Source organism: Bos javanicus, chromosome 16, assembly GCF_032452875.1.
Source record: "Bos javanicus breed banteng chromosome 16, ARS-OSU_banteng_1.0, whole genome shotgun sequence".
Lineage (NCBI taxonomy): Eukaryota > Metazoa > Chordata > Mammalia > Artiodactyla > Bovidae > Bos > Bos javanicus.
In genome coordinates, this window is record NC_083883.1 from 39,434,375 (window position 1) to 39,452,292 (window position 17,918).

Below are 17,918 nucleotides of genomic sequence, written 5' to 3' on the forward strand. Positions count from 1 at the left end.
TGACCATGTCATACCACAGTCTACCTGCTGTATATGCCAATCAAATCAAGGACTTGAGACACTCCCTGTGAAGCAATGTAATGTGTCCCATGCTAATAAGGAAGTATAGTCTGCTGAAACCAGAGTTAAGTACATGTATATATATGTAAGTATGCATTTTTGGTTTTAGTTTTATGTTCTGATCACCTCCAAGCAAACTGGTTGCTAGTCAAGCTCTGCCTTTATTTATTTAATAGTATTTCTTGTCACCTACCATGCAACAGTACTATGCTTACCACACTGGAAGAAACAAAATTTAGGTTTTACTATTGTTTACCCATTCAACAGCCAACAAATAACAGGCTGTTTTTATGTGTCAGCACTCCATCAGGCTAGAAATAAACACAGAAGTAAGTCAAGCTACTTCTTGATTTCAAGGAGGAATCAATGGGTAGAAATAGGATGACAGGTACACGATCATCATGAAAGGAAGCAATGAGACTTTAGTTGTGGCCGTGGCAGCACCATGACTAGATAATCGAACTTTGCATGGATGAATTGTCAAAGAAGTCTTCCCAGAGGACTCCATGCTGAGTCATACATAACCAATAAACCCAAAAGAACTTAACATATTTCTAATACAAGATTAAACTTGTCACAGTTGAATAAAGAGCTCTCTTACTCCCAGGTGTCAGGTAGTCATTCTTTCAACACCTATGCACTTGATCTCTAGGGTGGAGAGAGGGTAGTTCTGCCTCTAAATACCTAGTTTCAAAGATGGACTATTCATCTTGACCTACCTCTTTAAAAGTGCTCCTACTTGGATATTAAGGGAAATGTATATGGAAATATCCATAGATACGTACTAACATATTTCTAAGGAAATAGTTGCTCAATAAATAAATTCGTAAATGGATATTTAAAAATACCTAAGGATTATTCAAAGTCAGGCTCCTTTAGCTTATCACAAAAGTGATAAAATAGATAAGCAGTCGGGCTTGTCTTAGGCTAAAGCAGCTGCCCAAGGTCCTGGAGTGTATGTGTAGTGAGGACTGGAAAAGGAGACCAGGCACAGAGAACAGAATTAAATCCTTGGCATTTCCTCAGACTAATTTTGGCCAGCAAGTTAAATGCTTTACCCCCACTCAGCCAAGCAACTACCACCAGCCACCACCATTGACTGATCTTTACTAGACCTACCGTTTTAGTCTTAAAGGTCTGCAAACACTATATTTGTCACAGTTGAATAATGCATGCGTGCTAAGTCACTTCAGTCATGCATGACTCTTTGTGACCGTACAGACTGTAGCTCACCAAGCTCCTCTGTTCACGGGATTCTCCAGGCAGGAATACTGGAGTGGCGTGCCATGCCCTCCACCAGGGGATCTTCCCCACCCAGTGATCTAACCCACCTCTCCTGTGGCTACTGCACTGCTGGCAGATTCTTTACCACTGAGCCACCAGGGAACAGAGAACTCTCATATTCCAAGGTGTCGGATACTCATTCTTTCAACATCTATGCACTCGCCCTCTGGGGTGGAGCAAGAGAGGGTAGTTCTGCCTCTATCTAGCTTCTATCATGGACTACTCATCTTGACCTACCTCTTTAAAAGTTTTCCTACCTGAATAATGTATAGAGATGTCCATGGAATTGTGTTGTATCTGCTTAATTCTTACAGAGTGATATTGAAATCTGTTACCTTCCCTACCAGGTCATTATCAGCACCAGAAGTGGTTCCTGGGTCATGAGTCGGGTTTGGGATGACGGCTATCCTTGGGACATGCTGTATGTTACCCGCTTTGCATCCTTTCTTCAGAATGCCCTTCCTTCATTTGTCTCTGACTGGTTATATGTCAAGAAGATGAACACATGGTTTAAACATGAGAACTATGGCCTGATGCCTTTAAATAGGTACTAAAAATAATACATATCTTACTATTAAAAAAAGTGAAGCACTGGTTTAAGTTGAATTCTTTCTAAGTCTTGCTTTAGTTACTGCATTAAGCCTGGTGAAATTAAATTAAGGACTGCATAGATGACATGGTATAATCAGAGACCATGAATGGGATGAAAATCTTACTGAAATTAGTCTAGTGGTAAAAGTAGTAAGAAAGAATACAAAATGGGGGTGGATCTGGTAACTAGATTACCCTAACATGCAAGATTCATTTGGGGTTGCACAAGCCATAGCACAGAATTTTGAGGGCTGAGACATCTCATAAATGATTTTCTTGAGGAATATTTTGTCCATGCTTATAGATGAATATGCATAGCAATAGTAAGATGTACTCCTCAAGACTGTTGTGGTATTCAGTGAAATTTAATATGTAAGGATTACTTTGTGAACTCTAAAGCTTTACAAATATCAGTTCATATTAGTGTCTTCTAATGGGCATCAGTTCAGTTCAGTCGCTCAGTAGTGTCTGACTCTTTGCAACCCCATGAATTGCAGCACGACAGGCTTCCCTGTCCATCACCAACTCCTGGAGTTCACTCAAACTCAGTTCCATCAAGTGAGTGATACCATCCAGCCATCTCATCCTTTCTTGTCCCCTTCTCCTCCTGTCCCCAATCCCTCCCAGCATCAGAGTCTTTTCCAATGAGTCAACTCTTCATATGAGGTGGCCAAAGCACTGGAGTTTCAGCTTTAGCATCATTCCTTCCAAAGAACATCCAGAACTGATCTCCTTTAGAATGGATTGGGTGGATGTCCTTGCAGTCTAAGGGACTCTCAAGAGTCTTCTCCAACACTACAGTTCAAAAGCATCAATTCCTCAGCACTCAGGTTTCTTCACAGTCCAACTCTCACATCCATACAGGACTACTGGAAAAACCATAGCCTTGACTAGATGGACACTTGTTGGCAAAGTAATGTCTCTGCTTTTCAATATGCTATCTAGGTTGGTCATAACTTTCCTTCCAAGGAGTAAGCATCTTTTAATTTCATGGCTGCAATCACCATCTGCAGTGATTTTGGAGCCCCCCAAAATAAAGTCTGACACTATTTCCCCATCTATTTCCCATGAAGTGATGGGACCGGATGCCATGATCTTAGTTTTCTGAATCTTGAGCTTTAAGCCAACTTTTTCACTTTCCTCTTTCACTTTCATCAAGAGGCTTTTTAGTTCCTCTTCACTTTTTGCCATAAGGGTGGTGTCATCTGCATATCTGAGGTTATTAATATTTCTCCCGGCAATCTTGATTCCAGCTTGTGCTTCTTCCAGCCCAGCATTTCTCATGATGTACTCTGCATAGAAGTTAAATAAGCAGGGTGACAATATACAGCCTTGGCGTACTCCTTTTCATATTTGGAACCAGTCTGTTGTTCCATGTCCAGTTCTAACTGTTGCTTCCTGACCTGCATATAGGTTTCTCAAGAGGCAGGTCATGTGGTCTGGTATTCCCATCTCTTTCAGAATTTTCCACAGTTTATTGTGATCCACACAGTCAAAGGCTTTGGCATAGTCAATAAAGCAGAAATAGATGTTTTTCTGGAACTCTCTTGCTTTTTCAATGATCCAGCGGACGTTGGCAATTTGATCTCTGTTTCCTCTGCCTTTTCTAAAACCAGCTTGAACATCTGGAAGTTCATGCTTCACGTATTGCTGAAGCCTGATTTGGAGAATTTTGAGCATTACTTTACTAGCGTGTGAGATGAGTGCAATTGTGTGGTAGTTTGAGCATTCTTTGGCATTGCCTTTCTTTGGGATTGGAATGAAAACTGACCTTTTCCAGTCCTGTGGCCACTGCTGAGTTTTCCAAATTTGCTAGCATATTGAGTGCAGCACTTTCACAGCATCATCTTTCAGGATTTGAAATAGCTCAACTGGAATTCCATCACCTCCACTAGCTTTGTTCGTAATGATGCTTCCTAAGGCCCACTTGACTTCACATTCCAGGATGTCTGGCTCTAGGTCAGTGATCACAGCATCGTGCTTATCTGGGTCATGAAGATCTTTTTTGTACAGTTCTTCTGTGTATTCTTGCCACCTCTTCTTAATATCTTCTGCTTCTGTTAGGTCCATAACATTTCTGTCCTTTATCGAGCCCATCTTTGCATGAAATGTTCCCTTGGTATCTCTAATTTTCTTGAAGAGATCTCTAGTCTTTCCCATTCTGTTGTTTTCCTCTATTTCTTTGCATTGATTGCTGAGGAAGGCTTTCTTATCTCTTCTTGCTATTCTTTGGAACTCTGCATTCAGATGCTTATATCTTTCCTTCTCTCCTTTGCTTTTCCTCTTCTCTTCTTTTCACAGCTATTTGCAAGGCCTCCCCAGACAGCCATTTTGCTTTTTTTGCATTTCTTTTCCATGGGGATGGTCTTGATCCCTGTCTCCTGTACAATGTCATGAACCCCCGTCCATAGTTCATCAGGGACTCTATCAGATCTAGTCCCTTAAATCTACTTCTCATTTCCACTGTATAATCATAAGGGATTTGATTCAGGTCATACCTGAATGGTCTAGTGGTTTTCCCTACTTTCTTCAATTTCAGTCTGAATTTGGCAATAAGGAGTTCATGATCTGAGCCACAGTCAGCTCCTGGTCTTGTTTTTGCTGACTGGATAGAGCTTCTCCATCTTTGGCTGCAAAGAATATAATCAATCTGATTTCGGTGTTGACCATCTGGTGATGTCCATGTGCAGAGTCTTCTCTTCTGTTGTTGGAAGAGGGTGTTTGCTATGACCAGTGCATTCTCTTGGCAAAACTCTATTAGACTTTGTCCTGCTTTATTCCATATTCCAAGGCCAAATTTGCCTGTTACTCCAGGTGTTTCTTGACTTCCTACTTTTGCATTCCAGTCTCCTATAATGAAAATGACATCTTTTTTGGGTGTTAGTTCTGAAAGGTCTTGTAGGTCTTCATAGAACCGTTCAACTTCAGCTTCTTCAGTGTTACTGGTTGGGGCATAGACTTGGATTACTGTGATATTGAATGGTTTGCCTTGGAAACGAACAGAGATCATTCTGTCATTTTTGAGATTGCATCCAGGAACTGCATTTCAGACTCTTTTGTTGACCATGATGGCTACTCCATTTCTTCTAAGGGATTCCTGCCCACAGTAGTACATATAATGGGCATCTGAGTTAAATTCACCCATTCCAGTCCATTTTAGTTCGCTGATTCCTAGAATGTCGACATTCACTCTTGCCATCTCCTGTTTGACCACTTGCAATTTGCCTTGATTCACGGACCTGACATTCCAGGTTCCCATGCAATATTGCTCTTTATAGCATCGGACCTTGCTTCTATCACCAGTCACATCCACAGCTGGGTATTGTTTTTGCTTTGGCTCCATCCCTTCATTCTTTCTGGAGTTATTTCTCCACTGATCTCCAGTAGCATATTGGGCACCTACTGACCTGGGGAGTTCCTCTTTGAGTATCCTATCATTTTGCCTTTTCATACTTTTCATACTAATGGGCATACGAGGAGCAATTAACAAAGTAGTGTTAAGCAACATGTCTCAGCAAGTAGATAGTCTGAAAATGAATGTGCATGCCTCCACGGAAGGGTTGACATTTCTGCAGGACAGTGAGGAGGCATGGAGCATGTAAGGCAGGGGAGAGACACAGAACTGATGTAACCTGGCAAATTAATGAATCACTATTTACTTCTCTATAAAGACAGAGTCCAATACCTACTAATTAAAAAGGTATCTAGGTAGATGAATCAGTATATCAAAAAAAAAAAAAGTAACATTTAAGTGGGTAAGAAAAAAAAAAAGAATTCCTTAGAAATTTCATCTTTGGTCCATGAAAAGCAAAAGCTTTTCACTGTGATTAGAAATACAGGCTTAAAAAGTGAGAACAAATTGCAAACTTTAGTACTAAATACAAGGTTTAGTAGCAAATTCTCACTCTGTAGCACTTATCTTACTTTGTCTGGCAGACTGCTATATCCCTCGAGAAAAATGTTGATTTCATGCATTTAAAATTATTTTTTTAATGTAATAGAAATTTCAGAGCTTGAACTGGTAAAGATTTTTTGTCTTGTAATAGTAACTGCAAACCATATTTTGGCTTTTTCCTTCAGACAATAAAAACAGAATTGGAAATCCATTCATCCAGGAAGGGTTCCAATTACCAAAAGTTGTTGATGATACCTTCTCACTCCTCCCTTTGTAGGGAAGGTAACAGGGGAGAAAAACAGGTTTGGCTGTGACCTATTTATCGCCACCTATAGGGTTAAAGAACAGTTTGCAGAATTAAAGAGGTAGAGAACAGTGTGGAATATAAAAACAAATTCTAAGACTTATAAAGTTTCTTAGTCTTTGAAATAGTTAGAGGAAACTCCAGAATCCTTGAAGGAAACTTAAGTCAAAATGAAGAATGTCATCAAAAAGCAGCATTCCTAGAATTTTGGCAACTGAAGTGCAGTATCAACGTTGTACTTTTTTTTTTTTTTTTTGCAACTACAGTTAATGAAAGGAAACCGAAGTGGAGTCCGACTCTTTGCGACCCCATGGGCTGTAGCCTACCAGGCTTCTGTGTCCATCAGATTTTCCAGGCAAGGGCACTGGAGCGGGTTGCCATTTCCTTCTCCAGGATATCTTCCCAACCCAGGGACTGAACCCGGGTCTCCCGCACTGTAGGTGGACACTTTACCGTCTGAGCTACTGGAGTGGCATTAAAACATCTCACCACAATAGATATGATTTCCTCATGTAAGATGAGAGCTTATTTATAATAATAGTTCGCTTAGAATAATGATGCTTGCACATGCCAGGCACTGTTTTAAGTGCTTTACAGATAACTGTTCATTTGACTCTCAAAACAACTGTAAAAGATAGCTTCTGTACTATCCCTATTTTCCATATAATACAAAATACAAATACAGAGAAGTAGCAGCTAGTAAGAGAAGGAACTAGGTTATGAAATTGGGCCACCTGATTCCACAGTCAGCACTCTTAACAACTTTATTGTGACTAGGAATTAGTTTTATCCTCATCTATTTGGTGAGTCTTCAAATAGTTTAAGTTATCCAGAAGCGAATATTCAAGTTTCAAGAAGCCAAAAGAAACAGCTCAGATATTCTTTTTTTTTTAAGTATAGTAGATTTACAATGTTTCAGGTGTAGTGAAGTGATTGTTACACATATGTATTCTTTTTCAGATTCTTTTCCACTGTACATTATTATAAGATGCTGAATATAGTTCTTTGTGCTACACAGGTCTTTACTGTTTACCTATTTTGAATATTAAAAAGGTAAAGTGGAAGTTGCTCAGTCATGTCCAACTCTTTGTGGCCCCACAGACCGTGGCATGCCAGGCTCCTCTGTCCATGGAATTCTCCAGACAAGAATACTGGAGTGGGTTGCCAGGCCCTCCTCCAAGGGATCTTTCTGACTCAGGGATCAAACCTGGGCCTCCAGCATTGCAGGCTGATTCTTTACCATCTGAAGCACTAGAGAAGGCCATTTTATACATAGTAGTTGTATATCTGTTAAACCCCATTTCCCAATTTATCCATTCCTTGTTTCCCCTTCAGTAACCATAAGGATGCTTTCTCTGTCTGTGAGTTTATATCAGCTTTGTGAAAAAGTTCATTTGTACCATTTTTAAAGATTCCACATGTAAGTGATGTCATATGATATTTGCCTTTATCTTATTTCACTTAGTATGATAATCCCTAGGTCCATCCATGTTACTGCAAATAGCATTATTTCATTCTTTTTTATGGCTGAGTAATATTCCTCTGTGTGTGTGTGTGTACCACATCTATTTTATCCATTCATCTGTCAATGGTCATTGAGATTGCTTCCATGTCTTGGCTATTATAAACAGTGCTACAATGAACATTGAGGTGCAAGTATCTTTTAGAATTAGTGTTTTTATCTTTTCCAGATATATGCCCAGGAGTGGGACTGCTGAGTCATATGGAAGTGCTATTTTTAGTTTTTGAAGGAAAATACATACTGTTCTTCATAGTGGCTGCATCAATTTACATTCACACAAACAGCGTTAAGAGGGTTCCCTTTTCTCTACACCCTCTCCAGTATTTAATATTTGCAGACATTTTAATTGAAATATAGTTTATTTACAATATTTCAGGTATACAAAGTGATTCTGTTAAATATATACATATTCAGTCAGTTCAGTCGCTCAGTTGTGTCCAACTCTTTATGACCCCATAGACTGCAGCATGCCAGGCTTCCCTGTCCATCACCAATTGCCAGAGCTTTCTCAAACTCATGTCCATTGAATCAGTGATGCCATCCAACCATCTCATCCTCTGTTGTCCCCTTCTCATACTGCCTTCAATCTTGCCCAGCATCAGGGTCTTTTCCAATGAGTCAGTTCTTTGCATCAGGTGACCAAAGTACTAGGAGTTTCAGCTTCGGCATCAGTCCTTCCAATGAACAGTCAGGACTGATTTCCTTTAGGATGGACTTGTTTGATCTCCTTGCAGTCCAAGGGACTCTCAAGTCTTTTCTAGCATCACAGATCAAAAGCATCAATTCTTCAGCACTCAGCTTTCTTTATAGTCCAACTCACATCCATACATGACTACTGGAAAAACCATAGCTTTGACTAGACCAACCTTTGTCAGTAGAGCAATGTTTTTGCTTTTTAATATGCTGTCTAGGTTGGTCATAACCTTTCTTCCAAGAAGCAAGGGCCTTTTAATTTCAAGGCTGCAGTCACCATCTGCAATGATTTTGGAGCCCAAGAAAATAAAGTCTGTCACTGTTTCCACTGTTTCCCCATCTATTTGCCATGAAGTGATGGGACCAGATGTCATGACTTAGTTTTCTGAATGTTGAGTTTTAAGCCAACTTTTTCACTCTCCTCTTTCACTTTCATCAAGAGGCTCCTTAGTTTCCCTTCACTTTCTCCCATATGTGTGGTGTCATCTGCATATCTGAGATTATTGATATTTCTCCCGGCAATCTTGATTCCAGCTTGTGCTTCATCCAGCTTGGCATCTCGCATGATGTACTCTGCATATAAGTTAAATAAGCAGGGTGACAATATACAGCCTTGATATACTCCTTTTCCAATTTGGAAGCAGTCTGTTGTCCCATGTCTGGTTCTAACTGTTGTTTTTTGATCTGGATACAGATTTCTCAGGAGGCAGGTAAGGTGATATGATATTCCCATCTCTTGAAAAATTTTCCAGTTTGTTGTGATCTACATGGTCAAAGGCTTTGGCATAATCAATAAAGCAGAAGTAGATGTTCTGAAATTCTCTTGCTTTTTCTATGACCCAATGGATCTTGGCAATTTGATCTCTAGTTCTAGTTTCTGTCTTTTCTAAATCCAGCTTGAATATCTGAGAGTTCTCCATTCACATACTGTTAAAGCCTGGATTGGAGAATTTTGAGCATTTCTTTGCTAGCATGTGAGATGAGTGCAATTGTGCAGTAGTTTAAAAATTCTTTGGCATTGCCCTTCTTTGGGATTGAAATAAAAACTGACCTTTTCCAGTCCTGTGGCCACTGCTGAATTTTCCAATTTTCTGTCATATTGAGTGCAGCACTTTCACAGCATCATCTTTAAGGATTTGAAATAGCACAACTGGAGTTCCATAGCCTCCACTAGCTTTCTTTGTAGTGATGTTTCCTAAGGCCCACTTGACTTCAAATTCCAGGATGTCTGACTCTAGGTGAGTGATCACACCATCATGGTTATCTTGGTCACGAAGACCTTTTTTGTATAGTTCTTCTGTGTATTTTTTCCACCTCTTCCTAATATCTTCTGCTTCTGTTAGGTCCATACCATTTCTGTCCTTTAGACAGAAGCTGAAGCTGAATGGTTTTATGAAGACCTACAAGACCTTTTATAACTAACACCCAAAAAAGATGTCCTTTTTCACCTTGAAATGGGTACATCATAAGAAACACTGGGCTGGATGAAGCACAAGCTGGAATCAAGATTGCCGGAAGAAATATCAATAACCTCAGATATGCAGATGACACCACCCTTATGGCAGAAAGTGAAGAAGAACTAAAGAGCTTCTTGATGAAAGTGAAAGAGGAGAGTGAAAAGGCTGGCTTAAAACTCAACATTCAGAAAACTAAGATCATGACATCTGGTTCCATCACTTTATGGTAAATAGATGGGGAAGCAATGGAAAGAGTGACAGACTTTATTTTCTTGGGCTCCAAAATCACTGCAGATGGTGGCTGCAGCCTTGAAATCAAAAGACCCTTGCTCCTTGGAAGAAGAGTTATGACCAACCTAGACAGCATATTAAAAAGCAGAGACACTACTTTACTGACAAAGATTGGTCTAGTCAAAGCTATGGTTTTTCCAGTAGTCATGTATCGATGTGAGAGTTAGACTATAAAGAAAGCTGAACGCTGAAGAATTGATGCTTTTGAACTGTGGTGTTGGAGAAGACTCTTGAGAGTCTCTTAGACTGCAAAGAGATCCAACCAGTCCATCCGAAAGAAAATCAGTCCTGAATGTTCATTGGAAGGACTGATGCTGAAGCTGAAACTCCAATACTTTGGCCACCTGATACGAAGAACAGACTCATCTGGAAAGACCCTGATGCTGGGAAAGATTGAAGGCAGGAGGAGAAAGGGACGACAGAAGATGAGATGGTTGGATGGCATCACCAACTCCGGGAGTTGGTGATAGACAGGGTGGCCTGGTGTGCTACAGTCCATGGGGTCATAAAGAGTTGGGCACAACTGAGTGACTGAACTGAACAGAGATCATTCTGTTGTTTTTGAGATTGCACCCAATTACTGCATTTCAGACTCTTTTGTTGATTATGAAGGCTACTCTGTTTCTTCTAAGGGATGGAGAACATTTAGATATATTCAGTTAAAATATATTCTTTTTCATATTCTTTTCCATTACAGGTTAATAAAAGATACTGAATACATTTCCCTGTGCTTATTTTATATAGTAGTATGTATCTGAAATCCCTAATTATTGTTTATAGACTTTTCGATGATTCCCATTCTAACTGGTGTGAGTTGGTACATCATTTTAGTTTATTATTTCTCTAAAAATTAGAAATGTTGAACATCTTTTCATGAGGCTGTTGGCCATCTGTATGTCAAACAGATGTTCTTAAGGACTATTAATATCTACAGGAAAGAACTTTTCCAAAAGAAGAGAGTTTAGTTGCCCTCTATGTGTTCATGCTGATGTTCAACTGTTTAAATTTGGTTTCAGTGCCATGGACTGTTGCAGATATTTCTTGGAAATGAGGTACTTTATAGCATGGGCCTCTTTCTCTTGTTTCTCCACAGCACCTTGAGGAAAGAGCCTGTGTTCAATGATGAGCTCCCCTCCCGCATCCTATGTGGCACTATAACCATCAAACCCAGTGTGAAGGAGTTTACAGAGACTTCAGCCATGTTTGAGGATGGGACAGTGTTTGAGGCCATTGACTATGTCATCTTTGCAACAGGCTACGGTTATGCCTACCCCTTCCTTGAGGACTCCATCATCAAAAGCAGAAATAATGAGGTCACCTTGTACAAAGGCATCTTCCCCCCATTCTTGGAAAAGCCAACCTTGGCTGTGATTGGCCTTGTCCAGTCCCTTGGTGCTACCATTCCCACGGCTGACCTGCAGGCCCGCTGGGCTGTTAAAGTATTTGCAAGTAAGTGAGTCATTCTGTCTTTCATTCATTTAGTCAACAAATATTTACTAAGGACATACTGCATGCCAAGCTCTGTGATAGGTGCTAGGGATATAAAGGCAATAAGACAGACATGAGCCTTGACCTCACAGAGCTTAAAACAGGGTAGGGGGAACGCTACAACAGGGAAAGGTTTAGGGTGTTGTGGTGAGGATAATTGGGATGTGAGTTACTGTCTAAAAACAGAACAGTCTGAGAAAAGGTATAAAGGTAAGAGACAGCATGGACTGTGTGAGGAATGAGAAGCATTTTAGTGTAACAAAATACAAAGCAGAGGTAGAGAGTAGCAAGAAAGAAAGTAAGGAAGGAACCAGAGCATGGAGGGCCTTACAAGCTATGTCAGAGAGCTTAAACTTCTCATTGGGGGATTGATAGGACTTTGAAAGCCTATAAAAGCAAAAGGACAGCAGTGGGTCACTGCAATGTCAAGTTACCCTGCAAAGATTGAAAGGGCCCTGGTGGGTGTCAGGGCATGCTGGAGACATTATTGGTGTCAATGCTGTCAAAATAACAGTGTCAGGCCACTCCTATATTCTGTTGATAATCTTCTCCCCCTTCCTCCACCTGGATCCTGTGGGCTTCAGGGGCAACGAGTATGTTTATGTGGACAAATTAAGAATACAAGGGTGTATCCCAATGTTCATCGCAGCACTATTTATAATAGCCAGGACATGGAAGCAACCTAGATGTCCATCAGCAGATGAATGGATAAGAAAGCTGTGGTACATATACACAATGGAGTATTACTCAGCCATTAAAAAGAATACATTTGAATCAGTTCTAATGAGGTGGATCAAACTGGAGCCTATTATACAGAGTGAAGTAAGCCAGAAAGAAAAACACCAATACAGTATACTAACACATATATATGGAATTTAGAAAGATGGTAATGACAACCCTGTATGCAAGACAGCAAAAGAGACACAGATGTATAGAACAGTCTTTTGGACTCTGTGGGAGAGGGAGGAGGGGGGGATGATTTGGGAGAATGGCATTAAAACATGTATAATATCATATAAGAAATGAATCGCCAGTCCAGGTTCGATGCAGGATACAGGAAGCTTGGGGCTGGTGCACTGGGATGACCCAGAGGGATAGTATGGAGAGGGAGGTGGGAGGGGGGTTCAGGATGGGGAACACGTGTACACCCGTGGTGGATGCATGTTGATGTATGGCAAAACCAATACAATATTGTAAAAAATAATAATAATAATAATAAATTTTTTTAAAAAAAGAATATAAGGGTTACACAGAGAAAAACAATGTCTCAAATGTTGATTTAATTTACTCCAGAAAACTAAAATCATGGCATCTGGTCCCATCACTTCATGGGAAATAGATGGGGAAACAGTGGAAACAGTGGCTGACTTCATTTTGGGGGGCTCCAAAATCACTGCAGATGGTGACTGTAGCCATGAAATTAAAAGACACTTACTCCTTGGAAGGAAAGTTATTACCAATCTAGACAGCATATTAAAAATCAGAGATATTACTTTGCCAACAAAGGTCCATCTCGTCTAGGCTATGGTTTTTCCAGTAGTCATGTATGGATGGGAGAGTTGGAGCATAAAGAAAACTGAATGCCGAAGAATTGACACTTTTGAACTGTGGTGTTGGAGAAGACTCTTGAGAGTCCCTTGGACTGCAGGGAGATCCAACCAGTCCATCCAAAAGGAGATCAGTCCTGAGTATTCATTGGAAGGACTGATGTTATTATTTTTTTTTTTTTTACTTTACAATATTGTGTTGGTTTTGCCATACATCAACATGATTATCTCAATAGATGCAGAGAAAGCCTTTGATAAAATTCAACATCCATTTATGATAAAAACTCTCCAGAAAGCAGGAATAGAAGGAACATACCCCAACATAATAAAAGCTATATATGACAAACCCACAGCAAACATTATCCTCAATGGTGAAGAATTGAAAGCCAGAAGGACTGATGTTAAACTGAAACTCTAATACTTTGGCCACCTGATGCAAAGAGCTGACTCATTTGAAAAGACCCTGATGCTGGGAAAGATTGAAGGCAGGAGGAGAAGGGGACAACAGAGGATGAGGTGGTTGGATGGCATCACCGACCCTATGGAGATGAGTTTGAGTAAACTCCGGGAGTTGGTGATGGACAGGGAGGCCTGGTGTCCTGCGGTTCATGGAGTCACAGAGTTGGACATGACTGAGCAACTGAACTGAACTGAACTGCATCATGTTGATCGCCACTGTTAAAGTATGCTTTTATTCAAGGATTCAAGAACCTTGGCCAATATAGTTGTACCTTACCTAACATACTGTCCATAGAAATTTAGACTATAGGTAATAAAGAAAAAGTTACAATCATAGAGCATATGTATATGTTTTCTTAACATGTTGTGGGTAATCAAGTTTCTATTTCAAATGTACCATGAAGGATGATTACTTTCAAAAACCCATCATGAAATCTTTTGTAAGTGATCCTATTGTTTTTTTCTCTTGAAAGGCACAACACTCTTATGGGAATATCAGATACAGTTCATATATCCAAGAAATTTACATAAAACTAAGGGCATCATTTATTCATTCAACAAATATTCACTGAACACCTGCTGTGTGCAAGGCTCTGTCTTGGCACTTAAGATACATTGAGCAAAATGACCAGAATTCTGGTCCCTTACTTTCTCATAGGGGCATAGCAAATATCTGACCACAGGGTACCAGCAGGCTGAGGCGAGATATGAACAATGATTGGGGAGTATTCATGAGAATGTCATAATATCCCCTGCCATTATTACAGAGGCAAATTAGCTATAGTTAGCAATTGGAAGAGGCCTCCATTAATGTGAAATTTACAAAAAACTAAAAATTTTCTGTCATCCCTTAAAATATCCTCCAGGCTGATGCTGGAAAATCCAGATTTCCTTCCATTGTCCCAATTGAATTGCCATGGACCTTAGATTTAATTACTTTACCAGACTATCTCTTGAGATAATTCTTAGTAAGAGGATGCAGAAAGAAATATGAAGACACTGGTAAGCTATTATATGCATGAGGCATGTTGAGGATTAGGCCCTTCATTATGTCATCAGAAGTATAAGACTGAGTCACTTGAAGCTACAAACTTCTCCACGGTCACTATCTCACAGAAAGCCAGTTTTGCAATTCCCAGAGCAAGTTCATTGGCTTCTCAAATCTTTGTTTCTGTGAATTGTTATTCTGCTAAGCACACTAAAGATAGTTCCTCTTGATAGAAAATCTTTTAGGGATATAGTTCATAAACACTGAATGAAATTCATCATGTGTAATTGCATATTTCTGATTTCTTTTTCTTTTTCAATATCTCTGACTTCATTTCTTTTTTAGATTCATGTACCTTGCCAACTACAAATGAAATGATGGATGACATTGAGGAGAAAATGGGGAAGAAACTCAAATGGTAAGAGATGGTACTCGCTAATGAACAAATCTTAAAATTTGCCTTTATATGTAGGGAAACATTAATAGATTCTATAACCTTGTCATTAGTCAGTTTACATTATTGAAACATTTGCTATAATCAAGCAGTATTAGATGGGCAAATAATAATCATTATATTTCTCTTCTATAACTCTAGCACACAGGTTCTCAAACAGGGGTGATTTTGCCCCACAGGGGACATTTGGCAGAATCTGGAGACATTTCTGGTTATTGCAAGTGAAGAGGTCATGCTAATGGGTAGAAACCAGGGATGCAGAGAACAGTCCACCTATACAAAGAATTATCCATCTCAAAGTGTCAATAGTGCTGAGGTTGAGAAATGACTGTTTTCCCAAGAGCTTATTTCCCATCAGCCACATGTCTATCACTAATTAGCTAACTGGAAAGTGACCGGTGGCAATGCTGTAACAAGAAAACCAAATACAGAATTAAATAGAGTTCACCTGCCCTAATATTTTCTACTAATAGAATAGTCGCTTCTGATTCATCCAATCATGAGTTTTCAAGTAACCATAAATGGGATTTGTAGGAAGTTAAGTGACTCAACATCATATGTATAAATGTACTCTTTTTTGTGTTAATCACTCCTATAAAAGTCAGTCCTTTTCAAATTAAATGTAAAAATCTATTAAAAATAATTAGGTAATGGATCACATATAGATGAATAAGTGACCATATAGGAAGTATTTCTACTTTAAAGTCTCTAACATGCCATTCATTAAAGGCCCAAGAAAGTCATTCTAAGGGCCTAAAGAAGAGAAGACATGGGTATACTCAGACTCAACAAAACCTTCCCTGTTTCATACAGAAAACCATCACAATATTGTAATTAGCCTTTCATACAGAAAACCATCACAATATTGTAATTATCCTCTAATTAAAATTAATAAATAATTTTTTAAAAAATAAAAAGATCAGCCCAAAAAAAAACCTCCCCTGCACCTCCTCCAGTTCACAGGACAGCTCTGTGAAATGAGCACTCCTATGTGCTAACAGTTCATGCAGCTTACTCTACTCTGCTTACCACCCTTTATGACTGAAGCCAATAAGAATAAAGAGGAGGGGAAAGAGAGGCCTCAATGTCAATCTTATTCTTAAGAGTTTCTAAAGGCAAATGAGATCACATTCCAGCTAAATGCATGAAACAATTTATAAATTGCAGCAAATATTAAAACTATTCATAAACCCAATTTCAGTTCAGTTCAGTTCAGTCGCTCAGTCATGTCTGACCCTTTGTGACCCCATGAATTGCAGCACGCCAGGCCTCCCTGTCTATCACCAATTAAAACACATCAATATAAAAAACTAACTCTGGAGAAGATCTTACACAAGTGTCATATAAAGAATATCATGTATCAAAGACTAAGTTAATCAGTCACCTTGAGACCCTAGGGTCAGTTCACTCTCGGCTTCATGGCTAGAGGCAAAAACCAAAAATGACATCATAGTTGAACAGAGGTTAGAAAGGAGAGGAAAAAACAAAAACAGGTAATTTAAGTCGAAGAACATATGATGCATTCTATGTTGTGAGAAAAGAGAGGAGTCATGGGGTATCACTGGAGTTGCTGACTAAAACGCTACTTTTCTGAAAGTAAAAAAAATGAAATTTGTGCCTCTGTTTACAAATGTGGCACTCACTGCAATGTGTTATTTTGTTTCCTCAGGTTTGGCCAGAGCCAGACTTTGCAGACAGATTACATCACATACATGGACGAACTGGGCTCCTTCATAGGGGCCAAACCTAACATACCATGGCTCTTCCTGACTGATCCCCAGCTGGCCCTGGAGGTGTTCTTTGGTCCTTGTAGCCCATACCAGTTTCGACTGATGGGACCAGGGAAGTGGGATGGGGCCAGAAATGCCATCCTGACCCAATGGGACAGGACATTAAAGCCAACCAGGACAAGAGCGGTCGGTGAAGCTAAAAGACCCCAACCTTTTTACAATTTGCTTAAAATTCTTTTATTCCCAGTGCTTCTTCTGGCTGTTTTACTTGCATTTTATTGATAAGAAATTTATTTGGGTCTCAGAATTCAGCCTAGAAGTTTAATTGCAGATATGTATACACATATATTAAATTTTATAGCTGTTGTTTCCCTTCTTGCAGATGTAAGAATAAATCCTAGCCAATCTGACTAAAGTCTAAATAAAATGCAAAATAATAACTCTCTTTATGATGAGCATCTATACTTTAAATAGATTTTCACATACTGAATTGACAAGTTTGGACATGCTTAAGATACAGAAAAAGATGGGAGGGTATATGGGAGTGAGCCCAGATTTGTTGGCTGAATAAAGTTTAATAAGCTTTTTAAAGTGTGTTTGGTCATGGGGAGAATTTACATCACAAAAAATGTTGAGTCTTATAACCCATGACACTGTATATCTCTCCATTTAGATCTTTAATTTCTCCCTCTTATAGTTTTTAGCACTGTGCCCATTTTATGTCATGTTTATCCTGAGTATTAAGCATTTTTGAATATTATAGTTTAATTTTTTTAATTTCTTATTGTTTATTGCTAATATATAGAAATGCACTCATTTGTTCTAGGAACTTTATATAGATCCTATATACTCTACATAAATAATCATGTTGTCTAAAAATAAAGATTTCTAAAAATATTTCTAAAAATAAAAATGTATGGCAAAACCAATACAATATTGTAAAGTAAAAATAAATAAATAAAATTAAAGATATTTTACTTCTCTCATTTAAAATTAAATGTCTTTTATTTCTTTCTCTGCATTATTGCACTGACTAGAAACTCCAGTATTATGGATAAAAGTGGGGAGATCAGACATCCTTGCCCTGTTCTTGATCTTAGGAATAAAACATTGAGTCTTTTACCATTAAACATGATCTACCTATAGATTTTTCAT

At 39.1% G+C, this 17,918-nt stretch overlaps 1 protein-coding gene across 1 annotated transcript in view; it reads left to right on the top strand.

Annotated features, from left to right (window-relative positions):
* LOC133227733 (putative dimethylaniline monooxygenase [N-oxide-forming] 6) overlaps positions 1-17,612 on the top strand; it is a 29,845-nt gene extending 12,233 nt beyond the window's left edge. The window contains exons 5-8 of the mRNA XM_061382588.1: positions 1,692-1,891; positions 11,191-11,546; positions 14,925-14,997; positions 16,703-17,612. Coding sequence (XP_061238572.1) covers positions 1,692-1,891; positions 11,191-11,546; positions 14,925-14,997; positions 16,703-17,045 — 972 coding nt within the window. The 3' untranslated portion in view covers positions 17,046-17,612. The remainder of the gene's footprint in view (positions 1-1,691; positions 1,892-11,190; positions 11,547-14,924; positions 14,998-16,702) is intronic.
* The last annotated feature ends 306 nt before the right edge of the window (positions 17,613-17,918 follow it).